Genomic DNA, 16,222 nt, shown 5'->3' with positions numbered 1-16,222 from the left:
AAAACTTTATTATTAATATGATTTATCTACCACACATGAATCATGTTTGATTTCTTTTCATCTTATATATGCTAAAATGTACATTTTTTTTGGAAAGACAGTGACTTCACAGTATCAAAAGGATACATTAATTAAATCAAATGCTTTTTTTTTTTTTTTTTGTTCTTGATTTATTGTAACAAGTGTAGGCCTTGTTGGTCCAGTTTGGATTAATCTATAATTTTCACTCCACCTAAAATTATTAGCTGTTCTTTAACTTGTATTGATGTAATATTTTGTGTTTTATGGTGGTTTTAAATAGGAATTACCCTAATCTGTTTTCTAGATCAAGGATTACTGTGCTTTTTTTGGTAGGTAATTTATGTAGTTTTAGACCACTAGGTGGCAGTATAGACACAAAGTTATGTTACACTGGAGTTTTTCCATTTCTTGACATTGTCACAATTCTTCAAAACTCAAATCATTTCTGAAATATCTTAAACACACACAATTAAGTTGGTAAAACTGTGTATTTATTTCAACAAATACCACCAACACTGAACTTTGGCCTCATTATAATCACAATGATTTCAACAACAAAGCTGACAGAAAGTCTATTGCACATGCTTAAGACACAAAATAGCTGCAGTTTTAGAGATGCACAAAGATACCCTCAAAGTACACCACATGTTGTAAAACTACAACATCCACATACAGTCACACACATAGGTACTGCTATATATCCAGATGTGTCACAGCTGGAGAAGGAAAAGGAGAAGAACACAAACAGTGTCATTTCAGCCTCAATCTCTTGGCTTAGATGTGGTTTTTCCATGTCAAGCAGTTCAGCTGCGTCTATTTTGGATGTCTTTAAAAGTTCTTCAGTTTTTATAAAATTAAATCAGTAGAAATATATAATACCATCGTTATATTCGGAGAGAAGTAAACAGACCTTTGTAGTCAAAATCTCATGTGAGGTAACAGTCTCATAACCAGCCTTGGCTCACAGTGGTAATGATTACAGTTTGTGTATTATGACTATTATGTTAGAGTCTGACAATTTCCCTTTTCCACCGAACTAAAGGTACAATTCCATCTCTGCCTATTGTCATTAGGTAGTCTATTACCAGTTAATGGGGAGAAGGTTGAGAGTTGGAGTTAACAGCTTGATAATCAACTCTAAAATGAAGCCGTTTTGCTTGAATTCATGAATTCAAATCTGATATTAAGAAATTAATTTGAGGTATTGCCTGAAGTGCCGTCCCCCACTACAGAAGGTGCACTGCCATTTTGGAACCACTGTCTTACCAGTGAATGTAAAGCACAAAGTTAAAGTTAGAAATTTCTAATTAAATGTTAGACTTATTTCAAAATTTCAGTTTTTCCATTCAAATATATTTACATCATGGTGTGTGAAATCGTGAGTAGTATCGGTGCTGGTTTTCAGTCATGAAGGTAGATGTGATTGTTAAAATGTCTCTCTGTTAAAAGTGTGAAGAACAGATTGATGAATTTTTTCTTGTCTCCTGTGCTGTATTCACACACAGCTCCATAAGTAACAGTACAAATCCACAACACAACTATTGATTTTCAAACTAAAGCTAAAGAGTTCTATGTCATTGTCATTATTTCGTGAAGCAAGATTACATCACAGATCTAGTGTAATCATAGTTTCCTATTTCTACCAATAGTTACCACAGATGTATATATTTTTGGCTTTTATCATTCTTTTTTAGAATGGTGTTGAAACCATGACGAAAAGTCAGAAATCTGAAATGATCTTCCTAAGACGAATGCTTTATCTTTCCCAGGAGTCATTATGTGGGTGGAAGGTAAAAGCCGGATGATGACAGAATGTGCATGGTTGACATCTGAAGCTGAAGGCATTTGAACTACTGGGTTTGTACAATGGAGGGCGCCTGCACAGCACAGCACAGCTCAGTATGAGGTAAATGTCTCAGTCCACGACACTTCATTTCCCATCAACTAGCATAAACTAGAATGAGGAAAGGAGCAAAAAAAACTATTGCTAGATACTATTTTTGCAAGTCCCGTATGTTTTGTTCATATACAATGATATACAAAGACTGCTGAGCAGGTAGAAAACATCTGATTTACCACAGTCCACTTTCTCAAAGAAAAGACACAGACATCACGTACTATAAGAAAATGAAGTCGCATTAAGGCGCCTTCAAAAAACAGAATGTCACAATGGAGCTCAAATGAAATAGCACCCTCTGATAAAGCCTTGCCCCCCCCCCAACCATATAAAAGTCTAGCTCCGCCCCTGCAATGTGGGAGCAAAAGTGTAATATAGGCACAGGGACAGAACAAGAACTCCATATAGAACAGTAAAGCTTGGCATGCTGCATTTGTGGTCGAGTTCTGTGTCTATTGATACAATATCTGAGGCTCAACAGTCCCAGTCAGTGTCTGTCTGAGAAACACACAAAAGCACAAATATAAACCAACTATTAACGCAACCTTTCAAAATAGTTTAGAGTTAATTCCGTTCACTAGAGAAGCAACACTTTATTCAGCTTCTAGGCTACAAATGTCTCTGATCAGTAACTAACCAACGACAGCAAGAGAAACATGTGATTAAGGAAATAAAAGCCATTCTCTAACCAAACACGGTACATCTCGTACCTTTGGTCTCAACTTCTGTGCTATTCTTATTTAGACCTGCAAACAAATATCTTCACTTGACTGAAACCTTTGATCTACAGAGCATTGATCAAGAAGATGTCACTCAGTTCACATTAGCAGAGCAGAAAACTCCCAACACTCCACAAAATGTTCCCAATAAACCACTCTTCGATGTAAATCAGCAACTGTGAAGTGAAGACAGGCTTTATCAAAGCAGGACCAAAAAGATTTTAAGACGTACCATTTGACACTAACAATGGCTACTTGCTTTCAAAGTGCCGTGTCCACCGCTTAGGTTTAGATACTTTAGACACAAGAGTCATGCTTAATAAACTCAAAGCAGCCAAAGATTTGTATTTCTGTTGCAATGCATAACCGTTTACATTCATTTTCTGTGATGAGATTCATCTTAAAGTGTCTGCCTTGTTAAAAAAAAAAGAAAAAAGAACAGTCTGTTCAATGAGGATTCAGCTGCGCTGCCCTGCATTAATATCAACAGTCAACCATCATATAAAACACATTATTATACTACCCAAATGAAAACAGATGGGTCATTTACAGACAATTTAGGTAACAGTCTCTTAGAACAAAGCACTGACTTATTTGTAAGGCTTTGATAGCCACATGTTTTTCTTTATATGCCTCATTTTTCATTAAGGAAGCAACAAAACACAAAAAGGTGTCACTGAGCAAAGAGGCCATTTGTCAAAGTTTCACTGGAGAGAATTTGGCTAATAAAAGAACACATTTGTGTGACAAAAAAGGACAACAACAACTTGACAATTCTGTGCATTGAACAGAAAACTTGGAGGAATAGGAGCAAATAAGTTTGTTAGTTTGGGATTAATTCTGAAAGAATTTAAGTGTTCAATTTGGTCAATAAATATATTTACCTGATATGAGATGTATTTAAATTTTTTAAGTATTCTACCATCAAATAAGAAAGCCTTTCGAATTGATGTGAAACGTCTCACTTTGTCAAAGTTCTAGCCACATCAACAATGCTCCTTAAAGTCTTGTGGCGTCTTCCCTTCCCGCCAACACAGTGAGAGCTGCAAGACTTCTCTTCAGTGATTCCTTGGGTCACTTACTAGCCTTGATCTAACAGAGAGCTGTCAGGCAGGAGCAACTCTTTCTACACCTTTCCACCACTTGTCTGCTGCCTGTTACTCAGTGATGATGGCCTCTCTGCACTCGTGTGCGTGCGGCGACCGAGCAGCCGTGTTGGAGCGTTGGAAACAGTCCTGGTTGTCATGCAGCGCGTCGGTGCATTCCCCTTCCTGCACCACCCCTGTCTTCCCTCTCTTCTGCAACTCTTCTTCCTCTCGTCCTCTCCTCACGTGGCAGCGACAAACTTCGATGCCCGAGTCGCCTGTGAGACGTCGGTGGCGGAAATGATCCTCTTCATCTTCATCCTCCTCCTCTTCCTCGTATTTTTCCCGCTCCTCTTTGCTATCAGAATGCGTAAAAGCATCTTGCATTTGTGGAGAAGGCGTTGATCCTGTGGTTAAATTGTGCATCGATGTTTCTTTTCTCATTTTCTGAGCAGCTGCGACGACTCCGAGTGGATCCGAGAAAGGAAGTGCCTGACCTTGAGGAGCAGAAGATAACAGGATGAGCGGGAAACGGGGGAGATGTGAAGAGTGTGAGGGTCGAGCGTGCACAGAGAGGGAGAGCGGGGGAGCCGGAGGAGGAAGTCGTTCGCCGCCTTTCGATGAACATCTTTGGCCTGAAACGACGTCCGGAGTGATCGCAGGGACGACATCCAGTGACGCTTGTGACTGAGGAAGAGGAGAGGACTCGGGTGTGAAGGTCACAGCGAGGTCGCCGCCTCCCGTGTCACTGGGCGTGGTGAGGCGGCTGCTGTCGTACGTCTCGTCTGTCACCTGCACAGAGAAGGAGGTGCTGGAGGGAGAGGTGAGGGAGCAGGACTCACAGGAGCAGCTGGTGTAGTTGTCAGAGCTCTGAGAGGACGTCAGGCCACTCGGGCCGGGGCCCAGGTAGGGGGGGTATGGGGGACAGGGGTGGCGGTGGTGGTGATGGTGGGGATAGGAGGTGCTGGGACCGCTGGCGATGGCTCCCTGAAGGGCAAAGACGGAGCTGTAGGGCGGAGGAGGAGTGCAGGGCTGAGCAGCTACTTCCTCATAGGAGGGCAGCTTGAAGGAGGCCAGAAAACCTGTGGGAAAAAAGACAGAAGGTCATTTAAACTCCAAATCATTACAATATTCTGACTGTTAGAGCTAAGATAGCAGACAAGGACTAATAGGTTTAAGAACTCAATTATTCCTGCTGTTGTGGTTGATCTGAATAACTAGATGAGATAAAATCTGTGTTTTATTGTTATTTCTCGTTGTGGATTCGATTGGCAGCAAAAATTGCCTTCGAGGGATGATAAAGAATTCTTAGACTTCCTTTTCCAAAAACCTTCCAGTTTTATTGGTAAATATTGTTCCTGAGGAGTCAAATGTTTCCTGTTCTTCTCTGACAAAGACAGAACCAAGAACTCAATGGTTTCATCACTCAGAGAGAAAGTTTGAAAGTCGAGTCAGTTTTAATTTATCTATAGAGTACATTTAAAAACAACAACAGACGTTGACCAAAGTGCTATACAGATGTTATAAAACTTTGTACAAGTAAAAGAAAATTAGATAAAAATGCAAAACCAATAATGCCAGTTCTCAGTCCGGTTTAAAAGCCTCAGTATATAAATGGGTTTTTAAAAGAGTTTTAAAATTATCAACTGTAGGAGAGGTCCTGGTCAGGATAGGCTTTTCCAAAGTCTAGGAGCAACTACTGAGAAGGTCCAGTCTCCACTAGTTTCCAGTCTAGACTTTGGAACAACCAGGAGCAGCTGGCCAGCAGATCTCAGTGAATGGGAAGGAGTGTATCCAGATAATTTATTTCATGGCATACAGTATACGGTTTTTATAATTTCAAGTATAACTTTGTTTTTTTTTTAAAAAAAAAAAAAACAGCTTTAGGTTATTTTACACAATATAAATATTATTGATCCATGTTTTGTGTAAATCTGTATATCACAAGTTCTTTTGACCTGCAAAAAAAGAGAAAAAAGACCTGCAAATGTAGGTGTGAATAGACAGTATTTGTGCTTCTGGATATCTACAGTATTATAGAAAACATTGAAATCAGAATATATACAACTGGTCAAAAAACTTCAGAACACCCTAATTTTTCCACTTATTTATTGCAATTCAAGTCGTGCAAGTCCAATGAATAGCTTGAAATGGTACAAAGGTAAGTACTGAACAGCCAGAAGTTAAAAACAAAAGGTTTGTTTACCCAGAACTGAAACATAATGTACATTTCAGAATTATACAAATAGGCCTTTTTCAGGAAACACAAAGTGGGTTAACAATTTAAAGTTTTCTGCAGCAATGAAGGTTGGATCAGCCTTGAAAGCTGGTGCTACTAATTCCTACAGGTGTTCCAACTTTTCTTGGTCACTTCCAACCCCCTCTGTCTGCATAAAGGCAGTGATGGAACACTGTACTTTGATGAGTTCAAACGTTTAGAACACATTTTGGTCTATAAATTGATTCCATGACTTCTTTTTCAACTCAAATTGTTTATTTGTTCTATGCTTTCATGCCAGAGTGCAATGACACAATAAACTGAATACTTTTCAGTAAAGAACTGGAAAAAGTGTGGTGTTCTAAAACTTTCACCGATAGTGTATGTGCAGGATTTCACTCTGATATCACTCTGATATCCTTTCAGAAATGCATGAATAATAAATCAACATACTTAGATCCAGCATAGAGGATGGGTAGTTAGAGGCTCCGTTGTAAGCGATCAGATTGATTTCTCTCTGCCTCTGCTGCTGCTGGATCCTCAGCTTGGCCCGGCGGTGTCGGTAAGCACAGAAACAGCTGAAGAGGATCAGCACAGTCCACAGGAGCCAGAACCCTGCAGAGCACGAACAGGAAGACAGGCACTTATCAATATGTTGAGGTTCGACACAAACACATATAGTGACCCCAGCTCAGACCCACATAAGCAGAAATGAAAATGGTTCTCCATTCTTGTGCATCAACGGGATTTTGTCTGTGGTACATGTCTAGCAGAAGAAAATTGTCCAATATAATGTCTATTTTTTACAAACTAACAATAACATCATGTTCCTCACTGTCCCTGATGACATCAATGCTCCATAACACAAAATATATTTGTTTATATGTAAAAAAAAAAAAAAAAAATAGAGAAGGCTTGTGAATTGACAATTCCAAAAATGAAGCAAATAAAATTTATATCCCTATAATAATAATCGGGAAGAAAGAGAAATATTGAATGTGATGATGCAATCTCCTCAGAGTTGTAATCTTAACAACAAGTCTGTACAGGATTATAGGGCTTGGCGATTTTTCCTAAAAAAAAAAAAATCTCAGATTTTTTAAAGAAAAATTCAAGTTTCGATTAGATTTTCTTTCTTTTTTTTAAATGCACCTAAAATGACTGCAGACATCAGATATATTGTCAAAAGTGTAACTTTATTGCTGTCATTGTCCTCAAGAGTTAAAATGCATAGAATAATCCCAAAATAAAAAGTAAATGAGGCTCTGTCATTCAACTATTTCAAGCTTTAACCCAGGTTTAAGCAAAAGTGCAACAGCAACTTCACAGTAGCTTAAATTTTCTGATTAAGAAATCAGTTAACTACATATTTTATAACATATAACATTACAATTAAAAAAATAATAAACTCTTCCCTTAGCATCTCAGCATAGTGTGAATAAAAAATGTAACATGCCTGTGTCACACATATAGTCTACTCAAAGGGTAAACAAAGAGGGGGCTGTCTCACATCGAGCTACGGTAACCCATAGGGACGGAACGCGAAAAAGTCCCAAAAAACTGTGTTGGAAAAAAATAAAACGGAAAAAAAAAAACTTAAAAAAACATTGTTTTTTTTTTTATTTTAATTATTTTTTAACTTGAATTTGCAAAATAAGAATCGTTTTTATCTACAAATTCGATAAATCGATTGCCCAGCCCTACAGGATTATGAAAAGAGACAGGGATTACACAAGGACTTCATACAAAAAAAAAAAAAAGAATACTGGATATTTTCTGCCTGAAGATCAACAGGAGATGTTTTCAAATTGAAGACTATAAAAATTGAGGTTTAGATTTAGATATTCAAATTTTAAAACATTTTTACATAATTATTGGAAATTAATTCACAAAATCAGTTTTCCTGCCTTCTTGTTTCTCAGCATTTTCCCCACTCGCACAACACTTTTACACAATACTGTGTTACAAGAAAATGTAAATAATAATTGTGTGTTTTTTGTTATTTTTAATGTTAAAACAGCTGAGAGTAGCAGACGTCGGCTGACTCACACCAGAGTTCATAGTAGTATGTGCAGCAGCCTGTCTCCCCACAGCAGTGTCCTGTTTCACACAGGTAGCCAGGACTGTTGTTCACACCAGGACAGTACTTTGTGCTGACTACAGGCTGGCTACCAGAACTCCCATGATGCTTCACCACCTAGTGGGCGACAGACAACACTGCAGGATGATCAGAATCGTAAAAGACGTTTTAACTTTGTAGTTTGGAAGGCTTTCTAAAATGTGCAACTACTTACCACCTGGAGCTGATGCATCCCACTGTACATCTCCATGGCTCATCATTAGTTGTTAACTAATTTACAATGGGATTACAATTGATATTGATCTAAAATTGGTATTCATGGCTTTTGCATTGCACGTTGATACAAAGAGGCTTCTTCCCTCGTGTTGTTGTTTTTAAGATAAATGACATTACCATGTCTCCATCAATACACAAATACAACCTTCAGGATTTTCCTATGAATAATTACATTTACTAATTAACAAGCCACTCATTTAATTTAAAACATTTTTTTACACAAAATAATTTAATTATTGAAGTACATGGACTCCCTGATTAAGCCTTACATATTTTCTGGATGCCCTATTGATTAAAGTCAAGTTGATTACAGATTAACTGTGACATTTGAATCATTAGAAATACTTAGACTACGTTCTTATGAAGCTTAGAGAGAATACAGATCTTACCATGGAGAACAGTTACTCAGATTAAAGCACAAACATTCATGCGCATTATGTATGTTTGTATTTGCATGTGTATGTGTGTATGTTTATATTAGGGTGCATCAAACCCCACAATGTTTTAAAATCAATGTGCCCCTAGTCTAATTATGTTCTAATGACCAAAATAGGAAGCCTTGCAAAATATTTGGTAAATAAATTTATATTCATGGGGTCCACCTCAAGGCTGACATTTTTTCATATGCCCCATTATGAGTGATTTTATGTTTCTGTTTTTTAAACTGACCTCATTGTCTAATGCAGTGATTCTCAACTGGTGGGTCGCGGACCTGTACTGGGTGGGTCGCGAACAGCTGGTCAAAAATAAATTATTACTTAATGTCTCTCATGTTGGACATGTCTTTTATTTTGAAAGAAACTTTTCTTTTGACAGTCATGCTGTGAAATGCATGTTACACAGGAAAATATATAGGTTTATGTTTTAAAAAAGATTACATATGTGTGTGGTTTCAACAGCTATTTTAGAAAAAATTAATTTGGTTGGTTGAACAAAAAAAGAAACTGGGTCACGATTTAATGAATGTGGTAAAATGTGGGTCCCAGGGTGAGACCAGTTGAGAAACCCTGCTCTAATGTATAGTTGCCTTTGGAAAGCACTTTGTAACATGTGTTTTGAAAAGTGCTATATCAATAAAGTTTATTTAGTTTTACTATAAGGCACTATTGACACATTTACAATTAGCATGATGAACTGATGAACTGATGATGTAGTAGTCATTTATCATTTCTGTTTTCTTATGTTCTTCAGGAAAACAACAAATAAATGCATATTTTCTGTTGTTATTGTGTTTTTTTTAAATTTGCACTGGCTTGGTGGTGAACCCTAGAAACAATGATAGAATAATATTTTGCTTGGTTCTCTTTTTTTGGCATTGAAACCAATTTAGAATGAGGACAGAAAAATATTAAAAATGTAATCATTTTATGTGTGGTTTGATGCACCCTAGTATATATGCATGTATACTGTATGTATATATGTTTTAAGTTTTTATTTAATATTATGTAATATTATGTTCAATATTATGATTTGATATACATTTTTGTGTACTTTGTTTCTATATTAGTTTTCCTAAAATATAAAAATTTATTGTGCATTTAGTCTCTTGATTTTATAAGTGTTGTTTTTTTTGGTTTTCTTTTAAATAGTTTGCGTTTATTGAAAGGGGTGGAGCTCTTATACAAGCCCTTTGGGCTTTGTTCCCTCCTTGCAACTTTGATGTGTTTTTTTTTAATGTGTGCTAAATAAAAGAAAAAAACAGTATGAACAAATAAGATGCAGGGTTACTAAAGAGCCTTCAAATGGCGTTTAATCCTAATTAGTTTATTGATACATCATTTACTTCATCATTGCATTTATAAAGTTGTTACAAAGAGAAGAGTGCACTGGCAGGTTTGGTTTCACACACCTTGTTTATTGTGCTCATGTCGATCTCCTTCACAGGCACCTAGAAGCAGAATCAATAGATATGATTGAGTTTGGTTATTTATTTCTTATTCTATCATTTTAAAAGCAATGGATGAAATGTTGAGGTTAAATGCTTGATATCACGGTGAATAGAAGACTGCACGATCCCAAACCCTCAACAGAGAAACAACAATCAAAGATAAACTAACACAACGGGGTTCGCTAAATCTGTTCTCGATATAGTTACCACACACAGCACCCATAAGTGCAAACAAATAGCTATGCATAACCATGGCAACCACCGAGCTGTTCTCACTATATGGAAAAGGTGTGTGTGTGTGTGTGTGTGTTGCAGTGTAAATGTCAAAAGCCTACCGTGGAGTCTTCAGTGGCGACCAGACCCTGCAGAGACATAGTCATCTGATAAAAAACAGAGATATTCCATATGTTAGCTTTGCTGTTATTAATCGCAGCTTGCTTCAACACAACTTTAGATAATATGATTCTGTATCATTTCAATACTAATGTGTGCCTCACTGTCAAATTTGTTAATATTATGTTAAGGTTGTATTTATTCAGACAACTGTTACTTAAGAAATCCACTTTGATCTCCTGACATGTGTCGAATGTCCACGGCTAGTCTTCGTCACAGGTGTCTGACGATCGCTTTGATGTTTCCTTTGAAGATTCCTTGACTTCCGCCGCGTAGTAATTCCAGCAAGATTTTTTTAAATTTCCTAAGTAACTATCAGTTGTCTGAATAAATGAAACTTTAACTATTGAAAAAGACAAAAACAATCTTGCTGGAATTATTTCTTAATGTTATTTCATGTCCAATACCTATTATAACCCTTGATGTATATAAAATTAGGATATGGCAATAGAAACCTTTTACTGAGAATGTATTTAAACTGCATTAATAAAATTACCAAAATTGATTGAAGAACTTTGCTTAGAACAAAATTTTGCTTCCCAGAGAGTTTTATGCAACAATATAGCACTAATACCAGCCTGTCATTGCCCAATCTCGTTAGATCTCAGAAGCTAAGCAGGTCTGGTCCTGGTTAACAGTTGGATGGGGGACCACTGAGAATTCCAGGTGCCACAGTGGGGGACAGTTGCTCCAGTGTTATCTGTCATTGTGTCCCACATAGTTATTGACTAGGGCTGCAAGGTTTATCGATATCAAATTGCAATCGAGGTTTGACTACTGCAATAACGTAGCCTCAAGAGGCTGAGGTTTTTTCTTCTGTCTCTGGCTTTTGTGTGATGTTCACCAATCAGAATGGTGGAGCCTTGCAATCTCAGGTTCAGCTGGAACAGATTAAAAGGTCTGAGTTTCCATAACGCAGATCCTAAAGTGTTTAGAAAGCCTGTGATTCCTCCAGAAGAGAGCGCTGTCCACACAAAACCACATTTTTCTGAAAGTAGACTAATGTGTTTTATTCTAATGTGGGGCAATTTGAGCAATAATATGTTGTTTGACAGTGTACAAGTCACATGACTTCCTTCACTCATCATTCAAGCAGTTTATGCTTTTAAATGCATCAAATATAAAAATCGCAAATCCAATCGTAATCGCAATATTGGTGCGAAAAATCTCAATTAAGTTTTTAGTCAAAATCGTGCAGCCCTATTATTGACTCATCACATGAAACTTGAACTTCGGGAATGTTCTGCGCATTGCATTGTGGGATTGGGAATCCCGTAAAGAATGCAATGACATTGCCGACGCGAAAAAGTTTCATGACAGATTTGGTTAGAAAGAAAGCTCGGATAGTTCAAAGTAAAAGTATTATTTCTGTATTCCTTAACGTGTGTCTGATAGGTCCTGAAACTCTGTTCCTTTGGTTTGAAAACTCACACAACTGTGAACTGTTTTTATGACTCCAAGGTCAGCAGCAGAGGGGAGTTGGGCTTCCCTGTGATGCTAAGTCATGCTTGTACCAGACACCTCTCGTTACCAAGGAGGATCCAGTCATGACGATATAGAGGTAGACGCAGACGCACAGACATGGAGAGACACAAACGTCTTCCTCTACCACGAGTGTGGGCTTAGTCTACTAAACTTTACTTATAAATAAACCTCATTGAAATTAAACTACTCTTGTCATCTGTCCTCAGAGCTGTTCAATTAAAGGACCTGGAAGAAGGTAGAGAAAACCTTAAAAAAGGAACACCATCCATTTTCAAGGTTTTGCTGCAACTCATAAGAAATGCCCAATTTTTTCACGTTACATTTACCGGACAAAGTTTAGACTACGATGTTCAATATGATATTCTTACCGAGATTTGAATTTCTTCACCAGACAAGGTAGACTGACTCACTAGGTGGCCTTTTTGTTCTGGTTTGTTAACATACATATTCGGGTGTTTCCGTAGAAAGCCACATAATCAGCATTTGCCATTGTTTTGGGACAACTTTCAATCCATGAAAAGTTTGAAAACACCTGAAATGTGTTCGGAAATGACTTTGGCAGTGTGTTTTAGTGATAGACCAATACATCGGCTGGCCAATATTATAGGCCGATTGTTTGCGTTTTTTACATGTATCGGCGTCGGCCGATACAGGCTGCTGCGTTCACTGATTGGCATTATTTACAGAGAGCAGAAATATGTTTTACTTGTTCTTGTTTTACATCATCCGTTTTTAATACTTGTTAAAATGTTTTTACTTGTTGTCATTCTACTTCACCTTTATTAATTTCAATACATGTTCCTTTTTTACCATTTGTTATCATCGTGTAATTTTTATGTTGTAAATTGAAGGAGCAAAAGCAGTATTGGCTCCAAATATCGGCAGTCAGTATCGGTCATCGGCTCAGGCTGATGGAAAAAAAATCGGCATCGGCCCGAAAAATATCCATATCGGTCTATCCCTAGTTTAGAGGTGCACTGTATCAGTAATGGATTACAACAACTTTTGGATGAAATACAGGTACAGTTTAAAAAATGATCATCATCAGGAGCTTTACAGGCCCTCAAACATTTTTAAGGAAGCCTTTTTTAAGGCAAAATAACATAAATCTGATTTACATTTGGAAAGTCTCTATCACGGAGGTCACCAACCTTTCTGAGACGGTGAGCTACATCAAAGTTACTGATTAATCTGAAGGGCCACCAGTTTGATACACAGTACACAGAAATACGACTACAATTTCACAGTTTCACTTTATTTAGAGTGAAAGATAATGAAGGAAGACTTTGCATCTACTTAAAAAGTTAGGAAATACTAAGTTTCAACATGGAACACTTTAGCTCTCTTAATTATTGCCATTGCTTCATTTTCAAAAGCACAGAAGCATTAGCCAGAAACCACAACTTACCAACAAAACACTCATACACCTGCATAGCTCTGAGAGGAAACGAAAGGTTAAGTGTTGTATAAAGTTCAGAACTGAAAAAATAATGAAATCAGCGACAGAAAGGTTCTATTAAATCTGAACATTTCACAGCCATTTCTCTTGATCATGGTTGAGGGGATGCTGTTGTGGATGTTTACCTTACTTAGGGAACAAGGCTCTGCCTGCATGCCAGCAACAGGTCACCTATCCATCACTGGGCTCACACATGGAGACAACCATCACAGGCACACACACTATCACTACAACGCTCAGTTCAAAGACTCCAACTAACATCACATACTGCTTTTATTTGGCAGAGAGAAAAGAACAAAGAATTGTGTTCTTCACTTCTTTTCCACACCAAACCCTAAACCCTTCCCAATAGTGAACTCAGTTTATGACCTGCCTTTTTCACCCTCCCTTTCCTCCCGTTTTTTCACTTTTCATTTAAATACGGGGCGCTGCCCTTGTGACGACCCGCAGTTCTCCCGTCCTTGTCTTTTCATGTTTCTTGGACGGGATGAAACTGAAATGAAATTGTGTTGCTCTGTGACATGTGCAATTAGAAATAAAGATGAATTTATTGATTGATTGATTGCAGTCATCAAGCTCCACAGCCAGATTATTTACAGAGATCATGGTTCATTCTAGAAAATTCAAGCAAGGGGTCACCACCATGGTGCCAGGTGGCCCGCAGGGACCATGTGAGGTACCCTCAGGCCTGTTCTAGAGCTCTTGTCACCAATGAGCTCCAATTAAAATCTGATTTACTTGCCAGGCTTCAAACCCACACAAATAAATACAGATGACAGATGTAGTCGGTGCCTTAGTAGAGTTACAAACTGCTGCACTTCATACGTTTTTGTATTAAATTAACATCTTCAAATGTTTATTTTCATAAAAACATTGTGCCACATGTCACAGATTTGGAGTATGGGTTGTGATATGTGTTTATATAAAAATGCATAGTGGATCTTCAAAAAAATATTACCGGTACATAATGGTGGTTAGACACACAACTTAAAATTGTTAGCGGCGTGTGAAATAGGAACATGACTATTTTCTGTGAAACGCAACAAAAATGAAACCATTGCATAAATTAGGAGAAATAAAGTGATGCATTTTGAAACTTAAAGTGAAAATGTGAAAATGTAGTAGTTAATAAGTGCTTTTTAAACTGGTAGCCCTATGGACTACTCACGAGCTTTGAAGTAGTTCAAAGTTTCAGAAAGGTTGGTGACCCCTGGTAAATTATAGAAAGTGTCTATTTGTACGGTTGACGTACGGACGGCCAATGGTGCTATTGGTACAGTTACCGAAGTACAAGTACGTAGCGCCTTAGGGTTAGGGTTAGGTCTAGGTTTAGGGTTAGTTTTAGTCACGCGACCTAAACTGGCCAATCACTGACCTATCACGTGACCTAAACTGGCCAATCACTGACCTATCACGTGACCTAAACTGGCCAAATAGGGGCGCTGAGTAAGAACAAAATGTCAGTATATTGATACGTCAACCGTACGGATAGCCACTGCCTAAATTATATGTTTACTTATTATATTATTACAGTTTTATTCAGCATATTCAATGGGTTCAATAAAATACTACTGGGTAAAGATTCTTCTGATCTTTTCCAGTTTCACACAGATTAATTCTTATGCCTTGGTTTCAGTATTAAATCTATTTTCAAACTCTAAAGTTATAGTCTCAAGTGGTAGTCTTTCTAGCTCCAACCTAATAAAGTTTCTGATTGTGTGACCAAAAACCAAACATTTCTCACATTACCAGCACTGCAGATAGACACCAGACAGCCTTTGACTGAGAGCCAAACATTAATGAAAGCTGACAGACCTCAATGGCTCCTAAACCCTCACTGCAGCACAGCTCTGATGGTCCACATCAACAACATCTACATCTACAGCTCTACATCTCAATGTTCACCAGAGAGATGGAGAAATCATGACAATAACAACACAAACAGCTGTGTGTGTGTGTGTGTGTGTGTGTGTGTGTGTGTGTGTGTGTGTGTGTGTGTGTGTGTGTGTGTGTGTGTGTGTGTGTGTGTGTGTGTGTGTGTGTGTGTGTGTTACCTCCTCAGCATGAAGCCCGAGACAGAAAGTGAGCGTTTTCTCTGGATCCATGGTGAGATGGTGAAGGATGCGAACCGAACCACACGGTGATAACACAGATGGATGTTACTGAGCTAAACAGTCCTCCCTCAGTACCAGTACACACAGCATCCCCACATCCGCCATTCTCCCCTAAAACACACAGGAGTACGGTCCTCTCTGCAGGTACAGGTGTGTGTGTGTGTGTGTGTGTCTCAGCTCAGCTCTGCGCCCGTGTGTGTGTATGTGTATAAAAAATGCACCGGGTCCCTCACTGTGTGTGTGTGCGTGTGTGTGTGTCGTAGTAAGAGGAGGGTGTTTCACTCGTAGTGCAGGAGCAGAGCACACACAGAGCAGAGAGCATGACGTCGCGCCTCCACCGCCGCCGAACTACAAACATGGCCGCGGTGCGCTGTGATTGGTCAGAGCTCCCAGCAACAGCCGCGCGGAGGCCTCGCACGCGCACACGGGTATAAATCCACAACACGCGCACGTGTCTGTCCCTTTAATTATAGTAAGTTAAACAACACGTGGAGCGGGGACACACGGCGGCCAAACACAAACAATGACTTCGCGCTTTTATGGTTTCATTATCCCATTTAAACGCATGTTTAATGATTAATATTTAG

At 38.3% G+C, this 16,222-nt stretch overlaps 1 protein-coding gene across 2 annotated transcripts; it reads right to left on the bottom strand.

Annotated features, from left to right (window-relative positions):
• Positions 1-490: 490 nt before the first annotated feature.
• LOC114472354 (uncharacterized) lies at positions 491-15,917 on the bottom strand. 2 transcript variants are annotated; one of them, XM_028461587.1, is made up of 6 exons: positions 15,576-15,917; positions 10,520-10,564; positions 10,146-10,184; positions 7,990-8,137; positions 6,394-6,555; positions 491-4,804 (listed from the first exon to the last, which is right to left on the bottom strand). In XM_028461587.1, exons 1-6 carry the CDS (start codon positions 15,624-15,626, stop codon positions 3,795-3,797), a joined length of 1,455 nt encoding a protein of 484 aa, XP_028317388.1. In that variant the 5' UTR covers positions 15,627-15,917; the 3' UTR covers positions 491-3,794. The 2 variants fall into 2 exon arrangements, with proteins under 2 accessions (XP_028317388.1, XP_028317397.1); XM_028461596.1 differs by lacking the exons at positions 10,146-10,184; positions 10,520-10,564; positions 15,576-15,917 and having other exon boundaries at positions 7,992-9,033.
• Positions 15,918-16,222: the final 305 nt, after the last annotated feature.

The sequence above is a fragment of the Gouania willdenowi genome, chromosome 1 (assembly GCF_900634775.1).
Source record: "Gouania willdenowi chromosome 1, fGouWil2.1, whole genome shotgun sequence".
Classification (NCBI taxonomy): Eukaryota; Metazoa; Chordata; class Actinopteri; order Blenniiformes; family Gobiesocidae; genus Gouania; species Gouania willdenowi.
The sequence above is the reverse complement of the archived record's forward strand: the minus strand, read 5'-3'. Positions and strand labels throughout refer to the sequence as shown.

Coding starts and splice junctions, on each gene's coding strand:
- LOC114472354 (XM_028461587.1), bottom strand. CDS start 15,626: ATGGATCCAGAGAAAACGCTCACTTTCTGTCTCGGGCTTCATGCTGAG. Junction 8,138..10,145: donor ACATGAGCACAATAAACAAG/GTGTGTGAAACC, acceptor GTCGCCCACTAG/GTGGTGAAGCATCATGGGAG. Junction 4,805..6,393: donor ATCCTCTATGCTGGATCTAA/GTATGTTGATTT, acceptor TTTTTCCCACAG/GTTTTCTGGCCTCCTTCAAG.